The sequence below is a fragment of the Chlamydotis macqueenii genome, chromosome 16 (genome assembly GCF_036417535.1).
Source record: "Chlamydotis macqueenii isolate bChlMac1 chromosome 16, bChlMac1.mat, whole genome shotgun sequence".
Taxonomy (NCBI): Eukaryota; Metazoa; Chordata; class Aves; order Otidiformes; family Otididae; genus Chlamydotis; species Chlamydotis macqueenii.
In genome coordinates this window covers 13,685,735-13,706,439 of record NC_141571.1, presented here as the reverse complement: position 1 = coordinate 13,706,439, position 20,705 = coordinate 13,685,735, and the positions used below count along the sequence as shown (strand labels likewise).

At 43.9% G+C, this 20,705-nt stretch overlaps 2 protein-coding genes across 6 annotated transcripts in view; both read right to left on the bottom strand.

The window, feature by feature from the left end:
- The window catches only part of COL9A3 (collagen type IX alpha 3 chain), a 37,644-nt gene extending 32,286 nt beyond the window's left edge, over positions 1-5,358 (bottom strand). The window contains exons 1-2 of the mRNA XM_086761075.1: positions 5,293-5,358; positions 4,120-4,188 (exon numbers count right to left, since the gene is read on the bottom strand). Of these exons, the coding sequence (XP_086617201.1) occupies positions 4,120-4,188; positions 5,293-5,358 (135 nt within the window). The remainder of the gene's footprint in view (positions 1-4,119; positions 4,189-5,292) is intronic.
- A 2,060-nt stretch (positions 5,359-7,418) lies between these two features.
- OGFR (opioid growth factor receptor) lies at positions 7,419-19,642 on the bottom strand. 5 transcript variants are annotated; one of them, XM_086760463.1, is made up of 9 exons: positions 19,391-19,483; positions 17,289-17,337; positions 14,801-14,845; positions 14,033-14,095; positions 13,635-13,719; positions 13,156-13,234; positions 12,589-12,655; positions 12,103-12,251; positions 7,419-10,963 (listed from the first exon to the last, which is right to left on the bottom strand). In XM_086760463.1, exons 2-9 carry the CDS (start codon positions 17,307-17,309, stop codon positions 9,595-9,597), a joined length of 1,878 nt encoding a protein of 625 aa, XP_086616589.1. In that variant the 5' UTR covers positions 17,310-17,337; positions 19,391-19,483; the 3' UTR covers positions 7,419-9,594. The 5 variants fall into 5 exon arrangements, with proteins under 5 accessions (XP_086616589.1, XP_086616586.1, XP_086616588.1 ...); XM_086760460.1 differs by having other exon boundaries at positions 17,289-17,342; positions 19,391-19,471; XM_086760462.1 differs by lacking the exon at positions 19,391-19,483 and adding an exon at positions 17,642-19,091 and having other exon boundaries at positions 17,289-17,342.
- Between the last annotated feature and the right edge of the window lie 1,063 nt (positions 19,643-20,705).

Genomic DNA, 20,705 nt, shown 5'->3' with positions numbered 1-20,705 from the left:
TGCTTTTAAACATCTTCCTGATGAAACAGAGGGGTATGATGATAAGCTCTAGGTATCCAGGACACAGCATGAAACTGTGCTGCTACCTGGAGTTGGAAACTATCAGAAAGTCAAGAATGAAGAAACTGTCTACAATGATTTTCTTCCTATGACTAAACTTTGACAGGAAAAGCAAATGAACAAAGCCCCCAACTGGTTTCCACCTAATCCAATTGCACAATCTGGACTAAACTCAATTTTTATAAAATCTTTCAAAAGCACTCATTTTTTTTTCCTATCCTAATGGAAAGCAACCTTTAAGAACAGCATTTAAGGTGTTTGGAAGACTATTTAAAAAGTCCTTGAATCACTCCTTCTGGCTCAGACAGCTGGCATTCAGGAGCTTGTGTGGACCCTAGACCACAAGGTATTTGTGTTTTATTGTTAGCCCCCAAAAGAAGCGATCATTTGTGAATAGCAGGAGCTTGCCTGGAGCTTGGTTTCCCATCTCATCCTGCAGAAAATCACTTTGTGTCTCAGTTCCAGATGTCTGGATGGTACCCTCCCCTCCTGGCTTTAGGATAAGTGCACTAAGTATCGTGAGAGACTCAGGTATTGTGGGTGAGCAGAGGGAAAGGGGCACCTCGATGTTCTGGAAGAAGAAAATCTATATGGAGAAAGGGTGGTTATTTACAGAGCAGGGCTAGAAATAACACCATCCTTACCATGGGCCTGATAATTAGGAGTTATAAGGCAGAGTTGTGGAATTTACAGCATGTTTCTATATATACCGTGTTGGCAACTGTGAAGTCTGTGGGCAAATCTCTGAAGACTGGCTGCCTTGATTCGCTCAGATGAGGATTTACATACTGCACTGCTGACCGCTCAACACGCAGACCAGAGGGTCACTGAACACAGGGATCTTTATGCTCTGGCTTGCTGAAGCAACTCCTTTGCTGTTCTTTGCCCACAGATTTTCCGTAAATAGTTATCATTATCATAGGTGGGGAAGGTCCCCTGCCAAGGAAATGAAAGGAGCAGTTCTTTTGCAATGAATGGTTTGAAAAGCAGCTAGAAATGGCAGCGAAGGTGGTTTACTCCCTCCCTCAAGACTGCCAGCCCCTTGCATTTTTTTCCTGCCTGTGTGATGGCAATCCGTACAGCAAGGTCACAGCATCAGCAAAGGACCATCTTAAACCTTGATCCTGCCGTGGTGGACCCCTGCGGGACTCTGCAGGAGCACCAGAACTTCACTCAGCTGAATCAAAAGCCTAATCAGTGTTTATATCCCTAATGCCAGATGACTGGGAATTAGAAGCAAAGGCTGTCAGCAAAAGGAAATGCTCTCCTGGTGCTACGCGAGAGGGAAGGAAGTTTACTCTTCTTAGCAAGTTAAGCCTGGGGACAGAACATGAGGGGGGAGGGAAAAAAAAAAAAGTGCTTGATTTTTGAAAAGTGACAATTGCTTATTAGCAATTTGGGGAATTACATTCCCAGAAATAATTCACAGGAACTTGTCACTAATTCTTTTGATCATAACATGCTGTTTCTATTCTTGGGAGGGAGAGATTTGGCTTGTTACTGAGTATGAAACGTGAAGCATTTTACAAGCTGTAATTATAAAGTATTTCAGAGGGACTTAACGTTGCAGCTCCCGCTGAAAGGCAGGAACAAAAGCAGGAGCTTCTAGAAATTGTGCTTATGGGGTTCATCCAAGGTTCGTTCAGAGATATTCTGAATAATCCAGCTGTACGTTATGCATCACTCCCTGCTCACGGCCGACAGTAAGGGACTGCCGAACACCTCGGCAGCACTCATCCAGCTCAAAGATCGTTCAGCAACTCTTCCCACACAGCATCAATCCAAAGCTATTTGTGAAGACGATCCAGCTGGAGCGGCTTGCAGAGTTCAGGAAACTTGCATAGATACGGTCCAGAACAGTTCTGATTGTTGCTTTTAAAAAAAAAGTTTCATCATTAAGGAAAAGAAAAAAAATAATGGCTTCCTTCTCTGAAGTGGTAGAATTGCCACTACCACTTGGGCTCCACACAATTCTCTCCAAGCAGCACTATGAAAACGCAGAGCAGCGCTGGATTTTATATGCCATAATTTTTTGGAGGGTACTGCCAGAAAAACAAGAGCCCTTAAACTGGGAGCATTCATGACTGTGCTCAACACTAGCTGCAGCTCTGCAGCTCTTCTCCTGTGCAATCCTTAAAGGACTCCATGTCCTGCTGAACTGCAGAAACCCTCCCAGAGCCTGTCCCTGAACAGCTGGACCATCCCACATGAACAGGGAACCCGACAATCTATATCCATAGGAGGGACGTAGATCAAGTCTGTTCAAATGAGAGACTATTCCTGCACAGCCAAAACTCCAGACTCAAGCTGGGACTGCAAGACTTAGCACCTTAAATACTTTACTTAGCTATTTGATTTATTAGGACTAAGTTCTTCCTATTAATTAGATGTTGTTATTTGGTCCTGTCCCACGGGGAGCCTTTCGAAGCTTTTAGCAGTGGATAAAAGGGCGCAGGTTCACGTGATCAGCTCCTGTTTCCAAGAGTGATCAGAAGTGATACCGATGCTGTTCCAGAATTAAGGTGTAGAATATCCTGCAGAAGGCAGGAACCGAACAACATAATTACAGGGATTTGTTTCTTTCTGGTTGCCTATACACAGAAGTTGGTTACGACTCAAAGTCTGAAGGGCTACATCCCTCCCAAATTCTTCTTTTTCACTCTATGAAAGCCAGCCTTTCCTGAAGCTCACTGGCCACATGGATGTCCTGGGGCAGTGACTCCACGGGCTCACTGCTGCAAACATGAATGTTTGTCCTTTGTCCTCTTCCAGGGTGTCTCCCTTCAGCTTTTTATTGTATCATGAAAAACAGTGGAGTGAAAGCATTGAGGTACAAGCTCTGAACTTTTCACGCTACAAAACTGGAGTGAGATTTTCAGTGAAGTGGTCTCCGTTAGCCGAAAGGACACTTTAGAGGGACTAGCTGCAAATCAATGAGGCTCTCTTCAGACCAGCCTTGCTCACAGAGCCACTATGAAAGCTTACCACTACAGACAAACGCTCCTTGTTCACCATATGCCAGGAAACTAATGTATTTTTTTTTACCTTCTTATCCAGAAGAAAGTTACCTGCATGGAATGAATAGATTTTTTCAAGCTTGCTTAAAGGCCTAATTCCAATAAACTTATTCAGACGAGCTTTAAAAAAACCCCTGCCCTATTCCGTAAGCAGCTTAGAGAGAGAAGCGCTACTCAAACTGAATATAAAAGCGGGAATCCAGCCTTTTGCATTCGACGTGGTCCTGCTGAAGGTCCATCTGATGGTCTTTTTATCCACTGCCAACTACAGGACACAATTCCGTCCTTATCCAACAGATGCACAACAGTAAAATGTTTCATTTCTACGAAACCATCAATTAAAACTAGTTTTTCTCCTCCAGTAAGTCCTGTGGTACAGTCCTCTACCTCTGTAGGAGGTGTACATATAAGGAACTGCCTGCTGAAATAAACAGTGACTGTTTTATTTGCCTTCTGTGCCACTAAATGCAACTCACATCTGGAAACAGATGAGCCGGATTCTGAGCTCTCACATGCCAATGTGAGTTAGGGAAAGCCATACTAACAATGTTGAAATAAAACCAGTAAAAGTAAACACAGTGTCCAGTGCTGCATGTTTGAGTTTCTGGGGGCCTCTCTAGAAACATGGATGCTCTGAAGTGTCACAGAAACCTCTCTGAACCACAGAACATGCAACGACTCCGACGCACATCGTATCCATAAACTCAACCATCTTAGGTTTCCCCTCCTCCCTAGACACCAACAGAGAACTTTTCTGCTTTGCAAACAGGATCACAAATCCCTAGCTCTGTCCTGAACCCTCTTGAGACAGGGGATTGATCCTGCAAAGAACTTGAAGTCACTCAGGACCTCCGCTCGTGTTCTGACTCGAAGGAGGTCTCTTGTGAGTAGGCTGGTTCTCCAGGTCCATCCACCTCTGACGGATGGCCCAAAGGCTGGGGCTCTGGAGAAAAAGAGTAGCTTCTCTGCTCAGCTGGCTCTGCCTCTGCTCCACCCCTCGCCCTCCCTCTGCCGAGCCTGCCCTCCGCCATACGGCACTCACATCTATGCCGTCCTTGCCAGATGGTCCAGGCGGTCCTCGTGGTCCAGGAGGGCCTTGTGGTCCTACTCTCTGAAAGGATGGGGGGGAAAGAGAGAGAAGAGTTTATTTCTGCATCAGAAGAAACATATGGGCTAAATCAAAAAGCAATGGTCCAGTCCTACAGCTTAACCCTAAATCTGTACTAACCCTCTATCCCTCAGTGTCCCCCGCCATCCTGGGGGCACTCAGGAAACTGTTTCACTGCGTACAGCCGCTTTTCATTTTGGGCAGGGGAGGAAATGCAAAGCCCACGGAAAATAGGTGCCAAGTGCTTGGCATTAAAAATTAATTTATAGTCCCAGCCTGATGGGGTGGATGGAAAAGCCAGATGGCCATCATTGAAAACAGAAGGAGAAAGGGAAAGTCTCCTCTCTGAGCAGGATGCCATTTGAAAATCTGAAATTTTGGAGGAGTTCTGAGGTAGAGGGAAGGAAAGAAAAGTCCAATAAATTACTTCTGTATGGAGAGGGCTCCGGAGAGCAACTTGCTGTAGCTTCAGCGAACAAAGGTTTCATTGTGGCAGCAGCTCTGCTCACAGCAGATGAGGGCAGCTCTGAATTCCCAAGCCAGACTGCAAAAATTCCTCACTAACACAATAAAAAAACCTCACTGAGGAGTTACTTCCCTGGGCAATAATATTAACACCATACAGGGAAGTTTAATATAGCTTCATGTCTGAAGTGAACAAGGGTTAAATAAGCTATTTTATAAGTGTAGCATTTGAAAATTGATTGAGGGAAGGAATAAGAAATTCTGATTCAGATGAAGACCCAGATCAGGAGATCAGTCTCACTGGCAACCTATTACTTCATTGTAATAGAAAACGGTTTCTTTTACATCAACAGGTCTCCCCTTTCCCAAGGCTTAATCTCTTGTAACTGCAGTCCTGAACGGGAAGACAATTCCTTTACAGAAAGTACAGTTTCTACACGAGGATGCGATCTAGCTTACCTACACAGGTACAAAATCAGATGTGCTTACTAGGCACTCTGAATAACAGCACAAGCACCACACGCGTTTTAAATAGACCCCAATAACCTGCTATTGCCACACTGCAGCCATAACATACAGATCAGTATCTTTTTCCCTTACAGACTTTTTTCTTGAGCCTAAGACGTAAACGAGGCTCCTTACCTGAGCTGATGATGTGGCTAACAGCTGAAATACGAAGAGAAGCCCAAGAGCGGAGAATCTAGCCATGGTGCCCAGGCTCTGCCTCTCTTCGTTCCTCCTGGGCAGCCAAACCGTTTCTCCTCCAGGGTCCAGCAGATCCCTCCTCCTCCTGGGTCTCAGCTTACAAACTAGACTCCTCGCCTCCAGATAAACCTGCGGCTCCAACCTGAGGGGCAGAGCTCAGGAGCACAGGCAAGAGGGGCTGAGCTGGGAGGAGAGAGGAGGTTTGGGAAGGAGGTGGGAGAAGGAGGGGGAGCAGCAGTCAGTCAGGAAGAGAAGCTCTCATTCATGCCCCGCTGGGCAGCCCCAGCTTTGAGCAAACAGGGACGGAGCCTAAGGAAGAGCTGGACCCGCACACACACCGCAAAAGCAAAATTCGGCTGCTCCAGCTGGAATTACAAAGATGTTCCTTAGGTCTCACCCGGGCCGCTCTCAAAGCCCATCGCCACCTCCGTGCTGGACAGATAAAAAGCAACACAGTTATTCAGTGCCTCAGGCTACCTAACTTCACTGGAGAAATAAATATACCTCTAAAGAGTGCAAGATGCAGGACAGATAAACACACTTACTGCTTTGCGAGATGGTTTATTAACTCTGGGAGTGTATTCACGTCTGGTTTTGGTTTTTCTTTTTTTCAAAGATATCTAAGGAATTCCAACTGATTTCTTGAGAAAGTGATGAATCTTGATCAGAGAACAGAAGATCACAGACAGATACAAAGAGGAAGAAAGAAGGAGAAACATTCTCAGAGCCATCAAAAAAAACCAAACCAAAACAAAACAAAAAAAATGCCTTCGAAGTTTTTGCAAAAAAGGAACAGGATGACAGTTCCCAGCTAGGTGATCCCAAACAGCAATATATTCATGAAGACACATCTCCTGCAAATAACTTCATGCTTGCCTTTATCGATTAAAAACAATTCCATCCAAAGCAGGGCTTGGAAGTGGAGAGGAAGAGTGGAAAGATTCATGGAAAGATTCATCAGGACTGAAATGAAACAGCTCATTTGGTTAGCAAGAGGAGAACAGAACTGGAAAAGCAAAGCTTAAAAAAAATGAAAAACCGGGTTTAAGTTTGGCATCCTTATGCCAGGAAGTTTATATGAGCACATGGTGTGTACCCGTCCAGCTCCCCAGCAGCCAATATTCCACCAACCTTGACAGAGGGATAAAGGGCTCAAAGATTTACTGAGTTCCTGCAAGATTTTGTGGAACTGGCAGCTGGGGACAGAAAGTGAGTATGTTTGTGTCTTGGGATGGCTTCAAAGTAAATGGAGTGCTTTATTAGACACCACAGACCCCAGAGTGGAGTAGTGCATGCGCAGGAACTGCTTCACACAGAGCTTGTACCTCCTCCTTCGCACTGAGGCCAACTGATAGCAAGAAAGAAGGCAAAGCAGACCCAAATTCCTTGGCCACGCACTGCTTAGAGCAAGCCAGGGCTTGGAGGGCTGCTGCAAGCTGAGTCTGCTTATGATCAGCAAGACAAGAGCCCTGGGAATATTCAGCTTTAAGCCCACCCCACAGAAAGAGGAGGACCGGTATTTGTCTCCTTCCACATTGCCAGGCAGAGGGAGGAAGCCAAAGGTACACAGCGACTTACAGAAGTCACTACCAGACACCCCTGTCCTTGTGTCTTGAAGGCCCACTAGACGACAGCCCCCATACGCAGGCTGGGCAGCTGCCCTCCTGCCTGCTAGCCCCGAGAGCTGCTCAAAAGCAGAGTCCTCGTTTGCTCTACAGAGCATCGCAACACGCGTTGGGAGGATGGCAGCACAAAGCACAGACATTTCAAAGCACATCATTAAACAAGAAGAATGTGAGGGGGTGTCTTTTCCCCCAAACATTTACTGCCCACGTTTTACAGCAGTGAAGGAAGACTGAGCATCATCTCCACATGGAAGAAGCAGCAGGTTTACACCAAGGCGAGCCCACCAGACCTCTGTTTGGGAGCGCCAGACAGCCCCATGCACCCACTCATTGGAAGTGCCCGAGCAACAGCAGATGGCTACAGGGTGTGGTGGAGGGGCAGATCTATGGTCACGTTCTGCTCTCAAAGATGAAGAAAACCAGAAGTGGAAATTGGTGTGCATTGAAGTCATGCTTTAATAGGTGACATCAATTTAACAAATTCTGTGATACAGCTCTGAGTGCTGGAAAACATCCTGTGAACTCACGGCTAACACCTACAGCCAAAACTCTAAACCTGACCATGACAGGGAAGAGTTTGGTTTCAGCACTCCAAACTGGGGCTCACAGAGAAATCCCATTAAACACAAAAAGAAACCACGTATCACCGTAACAAGATACATGATCTATGCCCCAACTGAGCACATATTGACAATGAAAACTTCATTAAATAAGAAAATTACTACAAATCTGTACAAAAGCCACAATTAATAATTTCTTATTAATCTTCGATGAAAGAATTTTCACTCAACATCTTCAAGTATTTACATGTCATTAAGTGTATTCTTACAGGCTATTTAACTCCATTTGTTTATAAGAAAAAAAAAAAAGAAAAAAGAAATCTTTTTAAAACATTAAAGCCTTTCTCCAGCACGTGTGTGACCATGAACATTAAATGTTAAGCTTGCAGACTTTTATTCCCACACATGTATGTTGCATGCTGGATCAGCGCCTACACAGTCTGGGCAAGCAAGTCACCGATCAAATTCCTTGAAAGATGAAGCTTCTCAAGAGCTGTAGCAGAGAGGAAAAACATGCAGCACAGGCTGCTGCATCTGCTCTCTGGCAAGGCGGGCAAGCCTCTAGCCATCTCCTACACAAAACAAACAGCACCTAAAAGCCCCAAAAGTAAACCAATCTGAGCGAACAGCAAGTCCAGACCTTCTGGCTGTTGGAAATGGTTTCCTCTGCTTCGTGAAACAGGTCCTCTGTTGTAAATCTCTAGGAGGGAAAGTGCTAAATTGTTTAATGCTCCTACAGACTCGGCTGAATACTGTTTAAGTCAGGCAGAATAGCTAACAGGGAGGTCAGGAACTTTAAGGCAGGCAAATAGCTGGCAAGGTCTGAAAGTAAATTCTTGAGGGCTATAAATAAATGAACCAGACAAGCGTACCCCCTCCAATTAAAGTTTCAATTAACTGTCCCACAAAGCCCAGAGGTTTCCAGACATGCTGCACTTGAACATGCCCTCACTGTCTGACACGCCGATCATTAATGGTAAAACAATCTTGCCCTAACTAGGAAGTGGGTTAAAGCTGACACAACTAACTTCATGCAATGGGCCTGCAGAAACGAGAGCCCCACAGACCACTGCAAATTAACAGCAAAGCCTGAAAAAAAAAAATGCAATGAAAAAGATTTATTCTATTTTGGCAATTAAGGAAGGCAGGCCCTCGGAACCAGTAGTGGACAAAAATATCCGTGGAAGACCACCAAAGGTCTGAAAGTGGTGGAAAAACCTGGGGAAGAGCAGCTCTAGATGGCTTTATGCAAAGTCTGAAGGTTTTTCTCTCAGAAACCAGTAGACCGTTCATATTCTTAACAACTCTAACAAGCACTAGAAAGTAACTTCTATGGGGAATAAAGGGAACAAACTACCCAGCACTTTGCATCTTAGAGAACAGTATCTGTACACAAAGGTTAAGACTGGTCAGAGATACATTTTGACTACGCATTTTATTCCAGTCTAAAACCAAATGTACTTTCTTTATAGGATGAGAGGCAACTGCACTCTTACATGACGTGAAATGCATATACTTATCTCTTTCAGGCAAACAGCACCTTTGCCAGGCATAAATCTTCTGGGAAGGTACAGCCTTTCAAAATAACAAATAAAAGTTATGTGGTAATAGAAAGGCCTGGCAAATAAGGTAATGCTGTCTCACATTAGAAATAATGTATTTAATAAATACTTGATTAGTTCAAACAAGGAAACACATCAGTTTTCCTCTTCTCTTTAAGAGGGGACATACCAGAATCAAAGCAAAGTGCAAAAATCCCCATTGCTCCAAGATAGTCCTGAACATCAGATTAAAAAACAGGAACAGGACACGGCCTGTCTGTGAAGATGACTAAATTAAGAGTTTTCCTCTTTAGAGTAATCAAGAGCTGGATCTCAGTGAAGTTACTACAGATCATTTTAAAAGTGTGGAAGAGTAAAAGTCAGACAAGGGCTAGCCTGGATCAGTCCAATGTTTATTCTTCCATCTACTTCTGCTATCCAAATTATTACAGCTGGCTCCTAGCCGTTAGGGCAGTGTCATCTCCGCTTCCTCGAGTGCTTGCCATGCTCGTCTCACTCTGCCGCATGCTCAGAGACTTCAGGGTTTTGTGCTGCAACCTCAGCACTGTCTTCTTCAGAGCAAGTGGATGCCATCCTCTGCTCAAGACTCTCTGGAACTTGTTTTTTGCCTGTGCCTTCTGCTTGCCCTTTTTCACTTACATTTTCTGCCTTTTTACGCTGTTCTACCCCATCTACCTCACTTTCGCCTCGCAGGAGCATGCTGTTGCAGTGGTGCTCGTCACTCCTTGCTGTGACTTCATCTCCACTTGATTCCAAGCCATCACTTACTGGAGAAGTCCAGCCAGTCTTGGGGAGCCTGGGACTAACTGGGGGTCTCACAGCCCCACCATTTGCATCACCACCACCCTCCTCACTTGTCACTTCCAGAGTTGTGTTTTTCTCACTGTCATTTTCTTTTCCAGCCTCAGGGTTTGTAACAGACAGATTTAACTTGGCGCTAGAGGCAGAGGGCCCCACGTTCAGGTTTATGGCCAAGTTGTATGTTTTGTTTCTCGATGTTCTTCTATCAACCTTCCTCCGTTTTACAGCTGCATCAGCTGTCTCTGGCACTGTTGAGTCTTTGGTGCTTGCATCATCTTCCTTCAGTGTTTTCTGTTCCTCTTCTGCTTGCAAGAGTGGAACTGAGAAGGAGATTTCTGCATCAATTGCACATTCTCCCAGATTACGGGAAATGTTTTCAATATCAGTAGGGCTTTTCAGTGGCCCACCCTCGTTACCATCTGCCATATTTGCATCCAGTTTTCTCTTCTTGCTCTCCTTTGTGCAATCATTCTCTGCTGTACCCTGCACTTCTTCAGTCTCACTGGTTAAATCCTTATCCTCCTGCTGGATAAATGAAGCCTCTTTCTCCTCTTCACCATCTCCTCCCTTCAAAACACATTCACTTATCTTCTCTTTTACATCTTCATCATTCATTTTAGGCTGCAAGTCTGCAGCATCTACATCTTTCTGCTCTTTCTCTACAGCTTTCTCCTCTTCCTCTACAGACTGGTTCTGATCCTTTTCCACAGAATCATCACATTTTTTACCAAGAGTTTCCTGTTTATCTTCAGCCTTTTGGTGCAGCTGTGACTTGGCAGAGCGGGGTCTGTACTTCATGAGTTTGTTGTGTGGCCCCCACACAAAGCTGCCTCGAGGTTTGAAGTGTTGCCAAGCATAGTGGACTAGTTCTCTTCTCTTGTGTTTGCTTCTGATGGTGAAGAGGAAGTAATCCAAGGCACTTCTCTTGACATTTGGTAATGTCTCCCTAGCAAGAGTTTCTGTTAGGAAAAACTTTACCAAGTGCACTTGATAGTGTTCATATCCCATCTCCCCCAGGCACTTCAGGATGCGAGTAATCCGCAAATTGTTGTGGCTGAACCTGAACAAAACAGGTAAGCAAAGTTGTTAAGTGACAATCTTACAAGTCACTATGAATCTCCAGGGTATCTGCAAAATGTTTTGTGCATTATTGACTGTGATCTATCAAAGACTACTTGACAATGCAGATGGGAAGCTTTTAAAGCACCTACTGCTGCTGTCTGCCTTCAGCAGGACCTTCCTAGCCCGTCTTGGGCTGCTAGGATTAATCATCTCAGCTGTGTGGAAAGATTCTGGCTTTCTGCATCAGTCAACTTACTGGGTCAGACACACAAGTCCACGCAGCCCAATATCCTGTCCCTGACAGCGACCCTAGAAGGTAAGACTGTAAAAAAGTATAAGAATAAAGGCAGGTAAGGGTGCTGCCAGACATGCACGACTTAGGGACTTAAGCTAGACACAGGGTTTTTTTAATATATATATGTGTGTATATATATATATATGTATGTATATATATTTTTTTTTTCAAATACTTGACAGTCTTCCAGTTGGTTTTTCTTTTGTGAGGATGCCCAGTCCTTTTAGAGCCCTTGTTAATACCAGCAGGGGTACTAGAGCATGAAGGGTCATTACTATCTCTACGATATCCGCAGTATTATAAAAACATTACCATCAATTTGCAGAGCATTTTCCAACCAAGGATTCAAAGCATTTTACACATATTAAGGCAGCTTTATAAACAATCAGAGAAGCATATGGAAACACTCCTGTTTTGTAGTTTAACAAGATACTACAAATGCAATTTGGCTACCTGTGAAAACATTTCTGTGATTCTTGCTTAAAACATGGTTTTAAACACAAGCTTTGCTAGACCAAATATTAACATCTCCAAGTCTGTACTTTGTACTTCAGGAGACCAACATGAAGAATGCCTGCTGTTAACAGCTGCATCGGAAACAAAAGAAAACCAGTCTCAGCTGGTTTGTTTATTTATTGTACTTGTCACTTATTGAAGTGACAAAAAGTGTGATTACCTACAGTCAGAGGTTGAGCCAAGTTAAAAATACTTTAGCTAGATAACTTTTTTTTATCAACAAAAGCCTCCATTACTCAAGGGCTGAGGATTTTCAACTTTTTTTTTTTCTCTGCAAAGTGCTGCCTGGCTGTAGTAAATGACCAGCAGGATGAATAGAGACTCACCGGTTCAAGTTTTTAAATCGTTCAGCCCAATTCTCTGCTCTCTTAAGTTCTCCAGTTTCCTTGTTGATCAGAACGATTCCATAAAATCTCAGCATGAGTTGATAAGCACGTACAAACCTTTGCATAACTTCCTTGGACTTCTTAAAGGCCTGAAAACAAGACAAAACCACTGAGTACAAGGTGGAACTCCCTAATTACCAGCACCAGTTTAAGTAGCACCTGAATTATAACAAGGCTTGATTACATCACTAAGCATTTCATTTGCTGGTGTAGCTACTGGCGGACACAAGAGAGACAAATGCTTAACAGCGCTTGAGTGAGCTCTGTTCGCACTAGAGCCCCAAGGAAGCAATGTAAAAAAACCCTAGACTTCAAATATGAGGCATTTAGAGAAAACCCTAAGATCCTTCAGATCTCAAAAAAACCAACCAAACAAAAAACCAACACAAAAAATGCCACCAAAACCACAAATCAAGCTTTCAATACCTGGATTTCTTGACGAGTGACTGGTTTGGCACGACAGTTCATCCCTTGTTCACGTAAAGGGAACAGCCTGAAAAGAAAGAACTTTTCAGCCCAGATGAGCAAAGATGACATCCAAGCCAGGGTACCCATTTTGTTAAAAGTAAAAAAGATTCCAGAAATTGTGATATCACAGGCATGTCTTGGAGACCTCACATCCATATGGACACAGAAGTAGTTTACTATATGACAAACAGATTCCTCCCATAAAAGCATTGCCTGCACCAAAGATGACAACATACTTTGCTTATCTGGATCTCTCTCGTTGCTCTAATATGTTGTTCTGCAGTACGCTGCAAGACTAAGCATGACTGAGATCTACTGCCATAGCTGCGCTGGAAACCCATGTATTCAGGATTCCCACTGCATGGTTTCCAGAAGAATATAACTCAATAAAAATAAAGTGGACACACGTTTCACTCAAGAGTAATTCTAGGCCTTTTGGGAAGCTGAATTCAGGAACACAGCTACAACTGACCCTTAAAAGAGGCACAACTAACGAGAGGCACTATATGCATGCAGACACTTTACCACTGTATATAAGAATGGTTTTCTTCCAGAACTTCATAGTTGTCCCACCAAGATGCAAGTAGAGTTTCAATATGCAAACCTGAAAAGAAAAGCAAAAAGTCAGGCAAGAAGAAATGGCACCAAATGAAAATTTGAGTTAGCCAGTCACCTAAGGTGCTCATTATCCAGAGCCATGCGTTCACATACAGGCATTAGCTTCTCTCACAAGACAACCATCCTTGTAAGCCAGAAAAAACCCTTAGTTTTCTACCACCAAATTGAAAATCAAGGAACAGACAGCAGGAATAGGGACACTGTAAAATTGAAATTGTCGGTGTTTTTTCTGTTTCTTTTGGTTTGTGGTGTTTTTGTTTTGGTGGTGGGGTTTTTTTTGTCTGTTTTGTTTTTGTTAGTAATCCCACATGAATCAAGCTACTCTTTCATCAGTTCAACTAGCTGCAGCAGAGTTGCATCAAACAGTCATCACACAAGGTACTTACCATGGGGCAAAAAAGAAATCTCATTTTTATAAAAACTTAAGTTCCACATCTCCTCTTCCTCCTCATTTTCTGGTTCTATCAAACCCTGGAGATGAGAACAAGAAATCACTAAGCAGCTATCTTTCAAAAGGCAGCATTCACTTTCAGACTTCTTGTTTCCTTCACGTTTCCTAAACATGTCAAACTAAATCCTTGAAATGTGTTTTGGGAAGTAACAGCTTGTTTCTGATGCACCCACATGCACAGCATCCCTTCCCCCTCACAAATGAATCCTTTAAAGGTTCTGAGCCTATCAATGTAAAGACAAGAGGGTGCCCTCAAATCTAGAAAATGTTCCTAAACTCAGCATGTGATGAGGAAGAGCCACAAGATTACATGCATCATCTTTCAGTCCATACCGGGTAATGGTGTCTGTATCTCTGCAAGTCTTCTGCTGCAATCCAGTTGCGCCTGCCTGAGAACTAGAGAAAATACAGATCAGAGATCCAGAATAAAGTTGTCTTCTGAAAAAAAAAATCCACTGACTGAATTCAGCATCTCTTACACATGTTGCCCTGCCTGTCACTCTCCTGTGCCCTCCACTCTGCACTCCCAAAACTGGCCAGTTTGTTACTGCAGTTTTTTCTCTGCATTCCTGAAGACAACTTTGGACTGACAAAATTTTACGTAATCTCCTTTAACCAAAACATTCATTTTTCTTTCTAGTTTTACTAATCAAGGTTTTCATGTTCCATGCATACCTTTTATCCTAGTTGGGTTTTCCTACAGAAATGGTCAATGGAAATCCTGAACAGTAAAATGTCATTCTCTTCCTTAACTCAAAGGTTTTAAAATAAGACAAACTAAGCCCTGCCTGTCTGTCTTTCTCTAAGTCACTATATAACCTAGTCAAGACAGAGATCAGACTTTAAAACTGTAGAATTTAAGACAGAGAAATATCCCTTAAATTCAAGATTCTCTGTAGACATTACTGAAATAAAGATTTCTTAATCTGTGCTTTATGCTCAAGAGTAGCTTTGCTGATTTAGCATCATGCTGATCTACACAGTGGACAATAACAGAGCCATGTGGTCACATTAGATATTTATTTTATTGGACTTCCATTCCAGTCATCATCTTCGTTATTGCTCATCTCTCCATGTAACCAAACTTTATGTCAAACATACCTGAAAACCCCTCCGAGACAGCGGTGATGAATTTGATCTTTGCTCCTACAAATAAAAGGCATTTAGTTGAAATGTTCTGAAACCATATTTCACTAATAAAATAAAAAAGGTACACCAAATGAGAATACCCACAGCAATGACTCACAGAATCCCTATTAGTTGCCAAGTGACAGATTTACCTAGTTACAGCTGAATTCACATGGTTCTATTCATAATTCAAATTGCTATAGAGAAAAACCTGTGGCACCACATCCACCTGACAGGATGGTGTCAGGTTCTCCTTGCCACACAGGTGTGCTAGATTCATTCCAAATGTAGCATTTAGACAGAAATCACAAAGAACAGCTTCATTTCTTCCTCTGAACTTCATGGAAATAAAAGTTGCAAGTGTGACTTAATTTAAAATGCATTTTAAATGAATGATATACTTTTTTTTTTTTACAGTGGATTATTTAAATGATAAGAGATTTTGTTACACTTCACAAGCAACACAGACAAGTTTAATCTTGCTGAGTGCTGAACCTCCTTGTCCTAAACCACGAAAGCACTTCAAAGTGTTCTGTCAAGGCAGAAGCAGCAAACTGAACAAGACTGCTCATGAATAAAAGGATCCATCCAGCGCGAAGCACAGTGCAGTCAGAGTGCTCGGCGCCAGCTCACAGCAAGAGCAGGGTCTTTGTGGAACAGGGATAAGAGGTGCAGACTCCTGCCAAATAAGCATTTTAAGAAACTTGAAAGGAAGAAGTGGCAAATGCTGTCCAAAGTTATTTTATAACTTAATTTGATACTTGTTAACCTCATTTGCACAGAGAAAAATAAAACAAAACAAAACTACTTTCTAGTGAACGCCAGTCACTTGTTCATTAATTATCAAGGCAGGAACTGGATTATATCTTGTAACACCTTGTAATGAAGTCATCTATTCAGCTGCTCCGTCGACTGTTAATACTTAAATTGTATGAAGCATGCACAGCATTTGGGAGATCAAATCTTTATTCATAGAGGAAAGTCATCAAAGCAGAATTTTTAAAATGTAATTTTAAAAATACATTTACAGACTATGATTCCCAAATAAAGCTCACATTGTTTTTTAAATACAATAACTTGTGATGACCTAAAATAACACCTGTCTCCAGTGCAACACATTTCCATTTTATACATGACAACAAAGACCAAAATAAGCGGCAGAACTTCCCACACCCACACGGCCCATACGGGATTAGAAATCCAAGTGCTAGTGTCCATCCCCAGGATCCACCCAGACTGCAGAAATGCACACAACTACAAAAAGCTTTGCTATACAGCTAAAATTCAGGGAAAAAAGTAAACAGCTGCAAACACAAGACTAAAATACGTTCAGCCAGAACAGATCAGTATTATTCTTTTGTTCAAGATGTAAGCAGAGACTGGGACTTAGCACTTTGGAGTTATAGTCAAAAGTATCGATGAATTTCAAGGATGAAATTCTGATATGTGTGGAATTATTGAAAATTTTGTTCCAAATTACAGAAGATATCATTTTCCAGATATACTTTACACTTAAGGTTCTAAAATAACATCCTTTAACACAGTTGAGTAGGGCAAGCTAACAGCAGACCGGCTCCAATTTTGAAAAAGAACTGGTTTGCTAAGAGTAAGCGTAGATACTGCAGTGACATGCAGTATCTGCATACTCCAACAACTGCAATGCCATGGTGCACGGTGCTGCAAGGCTTGTCTAGAAAGAAGCTAGATCCAGGAGAAAGGCATTCTGGAGCACAGCACTGCAGAGAACAAGATGGGGGAGCAAAACTCAGCCTTCCCTCCAAGCAGGCATGGTTCCTGAGTCTCTACAAACTTCTGTTTAAGCCACAGAGAAACATAACCTTCCCTTTCTTTCCAGGTTAGAAAGACAAACTAAACTGCAAGATTGAAACTTGCACACATAAATAAAACTCCCTTATTTCTCACCACACTGATAGGCAAACCAAGAGAGTTTCTTCCTCCAAACCTGCAACGCATCAGTCGGAACATGCATCACTGTACAAAGCCAGCAGAGGTTAACGCAAGCAACGTCTGGCCAGAAACTGGAACCCATCTGCAATCGAAAGGGATGAAAGAACGCGCGGATTCCGAACGAGACACAGGAATGAGAAAGACAAAGAATCCTAGAATAGTGATTAAAAACTTTCTGTTGATGGAATTAGGAGAAGGCACAACTACAGGGCTTGTTATTAAAGCATGGCTCTGAGCTGCGCAACATCAACACCATACACTACAGACGACTGATAGGTAACCGTTGTAAAATCAGCACAAATCCCCAGATTATCAAGACTTGCTCCTAAAAGCACTGAAATGCAAAAGAGCTGAAAAGACACACCTGCAGGAATTACAGAGCACAAATATGGAGTATTTGCAGAGACACAAGTGAGATGCAAAGAGAAAAGCAGAATTTTAGGTTAGTGTTGAAAGCACATAGTGAAAATAATAATAATTAAAAAAATCTAACCTCAGTATTGAATAAATACATTAGCAGCTTCAGACATAAAGTATATCATCTAGGCTGAGGGGAGAAGAATGAGAATTAACATAATATTTGCAAAAGTAGGAATTAGATTTGGAAACCGATTCATGTCTTTGGCAGGTTGCAAAGGCATAAATAGATAGTAGATTTACTGTTTCTTTTAGTATTCATGCTTACTGCCCTCAAAAATGTTTCAGGCACTGTCAGAGGTGACTACACACTCATCACTGAAGGAAGGACTCCTCTGTAAAGATGCAGAACAATATTCCAGGGGCCGTAAGTCTCAGGGACGACCGACATCGCTCCCTTGTAAGGCAAAGTTCGAAAAGCCCACTCACTGGAGTGAGAAAACATTCCATGCTGTTGTCACAATCCAGAAGTGGTTCTAAGAAAAAACACAAACCTGAAGAACAAACACACTAGAAAAGAATAATCTGAATGTTCTGGAGGCACTAAAACTTGTGAACAAAACTAGAACTCCTCCACGTACAACACAGTATTGACAGCACGCCCGCAAACAATGCAAAACACTTCAAAGGAAACCTCTGCCTCTTCCTTTAAGTGCACGGCTGTTCCACCTAAAACACCGCGACTCTCCACAGATCTACCTGCGCAGCTCAGGCCTAACTACGTTCCCTGCAGTAAACTCCACGAAGATGAAGAGACATGCATGAGCTTGTCCATCTGCTGTATGTACACTTTGATTTTGTTTGAAAAGTACAGAGTGTGTATTTTTGCAGGAAGCCACGAGTGTTTGGAATACTAGAATGTATTTTTGTTTAAAGGAAGGTTATTTTAGTATCTTAATGCTTATAAAAAAACCCTAAAGTATACTTCTATACTCCTTTAAAAGTGTATTAATTAGAAAGCTTTAGCTGCCTTTTTATGTTCTAAGAATAGGGGTGAGTTGCTGAAACGAAACTGAAGGCAAGGATTAGTTTCTTTCCCCGAAATGGGAGGAGTTAAGTTAAAGGACTGTAATGTGCTTTGACTGACCCAGGAAATCCTGAAAAAGAGAAACAGTTTTGCATTTGCCAAAGCAATGCCGTAGAAGAAATTACTGACGCTCAGTGTCAAACCCAAAAACGTTGATGCTAAAGACTAACAAGCTCCTTCCACTTCAAATGAACGTTATTTTAAGGCACCAGACACAAGTGTTCATGCTTTGCAGCACCACATCACTCATTATAACTATCAGTGGGTATTTTTTTTTTTTCAGAGTTGCTCCAAATATGCTCCCTAGCAAAAAAAAAAAAAAAAAAAAAAAAAAAAATCTAAAAAGTTACAGCTCATTTTTAAAAGTAAGCAGATGTTATGTGAGGGCTTTTTACTGATGGCATGAAAGAGGATATGAAAGGCCACCATACAGTTGAGGATACCAACAAAAAATTTAAAATCAAGGAGTTGCTGAAGAACACCAATGTCATAACGTCAAACCCAGTGGCCATCAGAACGCGGTGAACAGGCAGGTGCCATACAGAAGAAAGAACTTGTATTTATGGCATAAAGTATCCAGATCGCAGGGAATGGTGGGAGAAGAAAAAACAACCCAGCTCATAGCTGTCTAACGCAACTTAAGGGGTCATAAAGTCACAGCATCTCTCTGCCTTGGCCACCTCCAAAGCTCATTTCTGAAAGGACCTCAGGTCGCCTCTTCTTGAGGATTTGCTTCATCAAGATGAGGGCAAAATTACACACTAGCGACCGCTGCCAGGACAAAAAAACCTTTGACTTCTTCTGAGTGTTTTAAGCTGCTCCAGTTCCTGATAGTAAATTAGGGAGAAAGGGCCCGGGTACCCTGACAGCACACGGGGCAGGGGGCCTGGGAAGATCCACGCGTGACCATCAGCCCCGCGGGCTGCGGTAGCCCTCACGGCACCCTCACAGCTACTGAACACCGAAACGGCGGCCTCCGCAGAGGGAGGAGAACCGCAGCGAGCGACCCGGGGCGCGGGGCAGGCCCCGGGGGCAGCCGTGGGGCCCCAGGAGCTCGGGGGGGCGGGCGGGAGAAGGGGCTTCCTCACCCCGTCCCGCCTCGGGGGGTCCGCTCTGCGCCCCGCTCCTGCCCCAGGGACCCCGGCACCCACCTGGGCCTGCCAGGAGCCCCGCGCCCAGCCTGGCTCCGGCTCCTCCCCGGCTGCCGTCTCCGCTCCCTGCGGCTCGCCGCCATCCTCATCCTCCTCGTCGTCGTCGCTGTCCTCCTCCCAGGTGGAGTCGTACTGCCACAAGCCCGCCTCGTCCTCCGCTTCGTCCTCCTCGGCCCTGAAGCTGAACCAGGCCGCCATGGGCGCGCGCCGGGGGCGGGAAAGGGAAACCGAAACGGGCGGCGGGGCCGCGCGCCCGGCACAAAGCCCCGGCACGTGGGGCGGCGCGGGAGGAGGAGGAGGAGGAGGAAGCGCGGGCACGGCACGGCACGGCACGGCACGCCCCGCCCCTTCCCTGCGCCACCGCCCCCCCCGCCCCCCCTGCCGCGCGGTCCCTGCGCCCGCCGCCTGCACTCGCGCGGCCGGGTGCCGAGGTCGGCCCCGCCGGTTCTCCGGGGATCCTGCCCCTCCGCCCGGCCGCCCGAGGGGAAGAAACAAACGGAGGAAACGTAATTCTGCTCTTTTCCACCCACCCCATCGCTGGGCAGCAGGAAGGGCTCCTGGACAGGCTATGAACCGCCCCCCCCCACACGAAGCCGCACAAATTGATGCCTGTTGGAAACAAGATAGCGGAATAGCGTGAGCTTTTCTCTTTCCTTCACTTAAAAACGCGGCAAGTCTGGCGTGTTTAACTTCTTCACAGGGAAAAAAAAAAACCCCTTATGAAGCCCCAAATGCATTCATTCCAGTAGATAATATCCCTCTTACCAGAAAATGAATAAAAGAACAATCTTCCCAAGAAGCCAGGGCTCGGTGAAAGGGAAGGGAGGCTGAGACCTGCAGCACTCGGGTCATTTAAAGCATTTACGTTTTCCAAACACCCAACTTCACAAACAACGAATTCCTAAGAAAATCAGTGTTGCTGGATTGGGAATGAAACCCCAAGTGAGCTCTCCCTTCTTCAAGGATGGCGTTGAGAGATTGTTCCAGTATACATCAGTGTCGGCACATTTCTAATTTAAGCTAGAAAAAACCATTTCATTGGTATAGCAAAATTTAGACTAGAATTCTGAAAAGGATTTACCCACAAGGCCGTGAGACTTGAAAGCTACAGAATCTGCACTTCATGGCCAAGATCTAGGTATATGATGACCAAGTAACCAGCACTTTAAGTTTTGCTGTTTTCTTAAGAGTTAACATTCATCCTTCAGCACTCAAGATGACAGATCTGCTAAGTGACACGTGATTACAACTTCTGCATCTTGACAGTACCAACAAATCAAAATTACAACCAGGAGCTTCCTCACATGAGGTTATA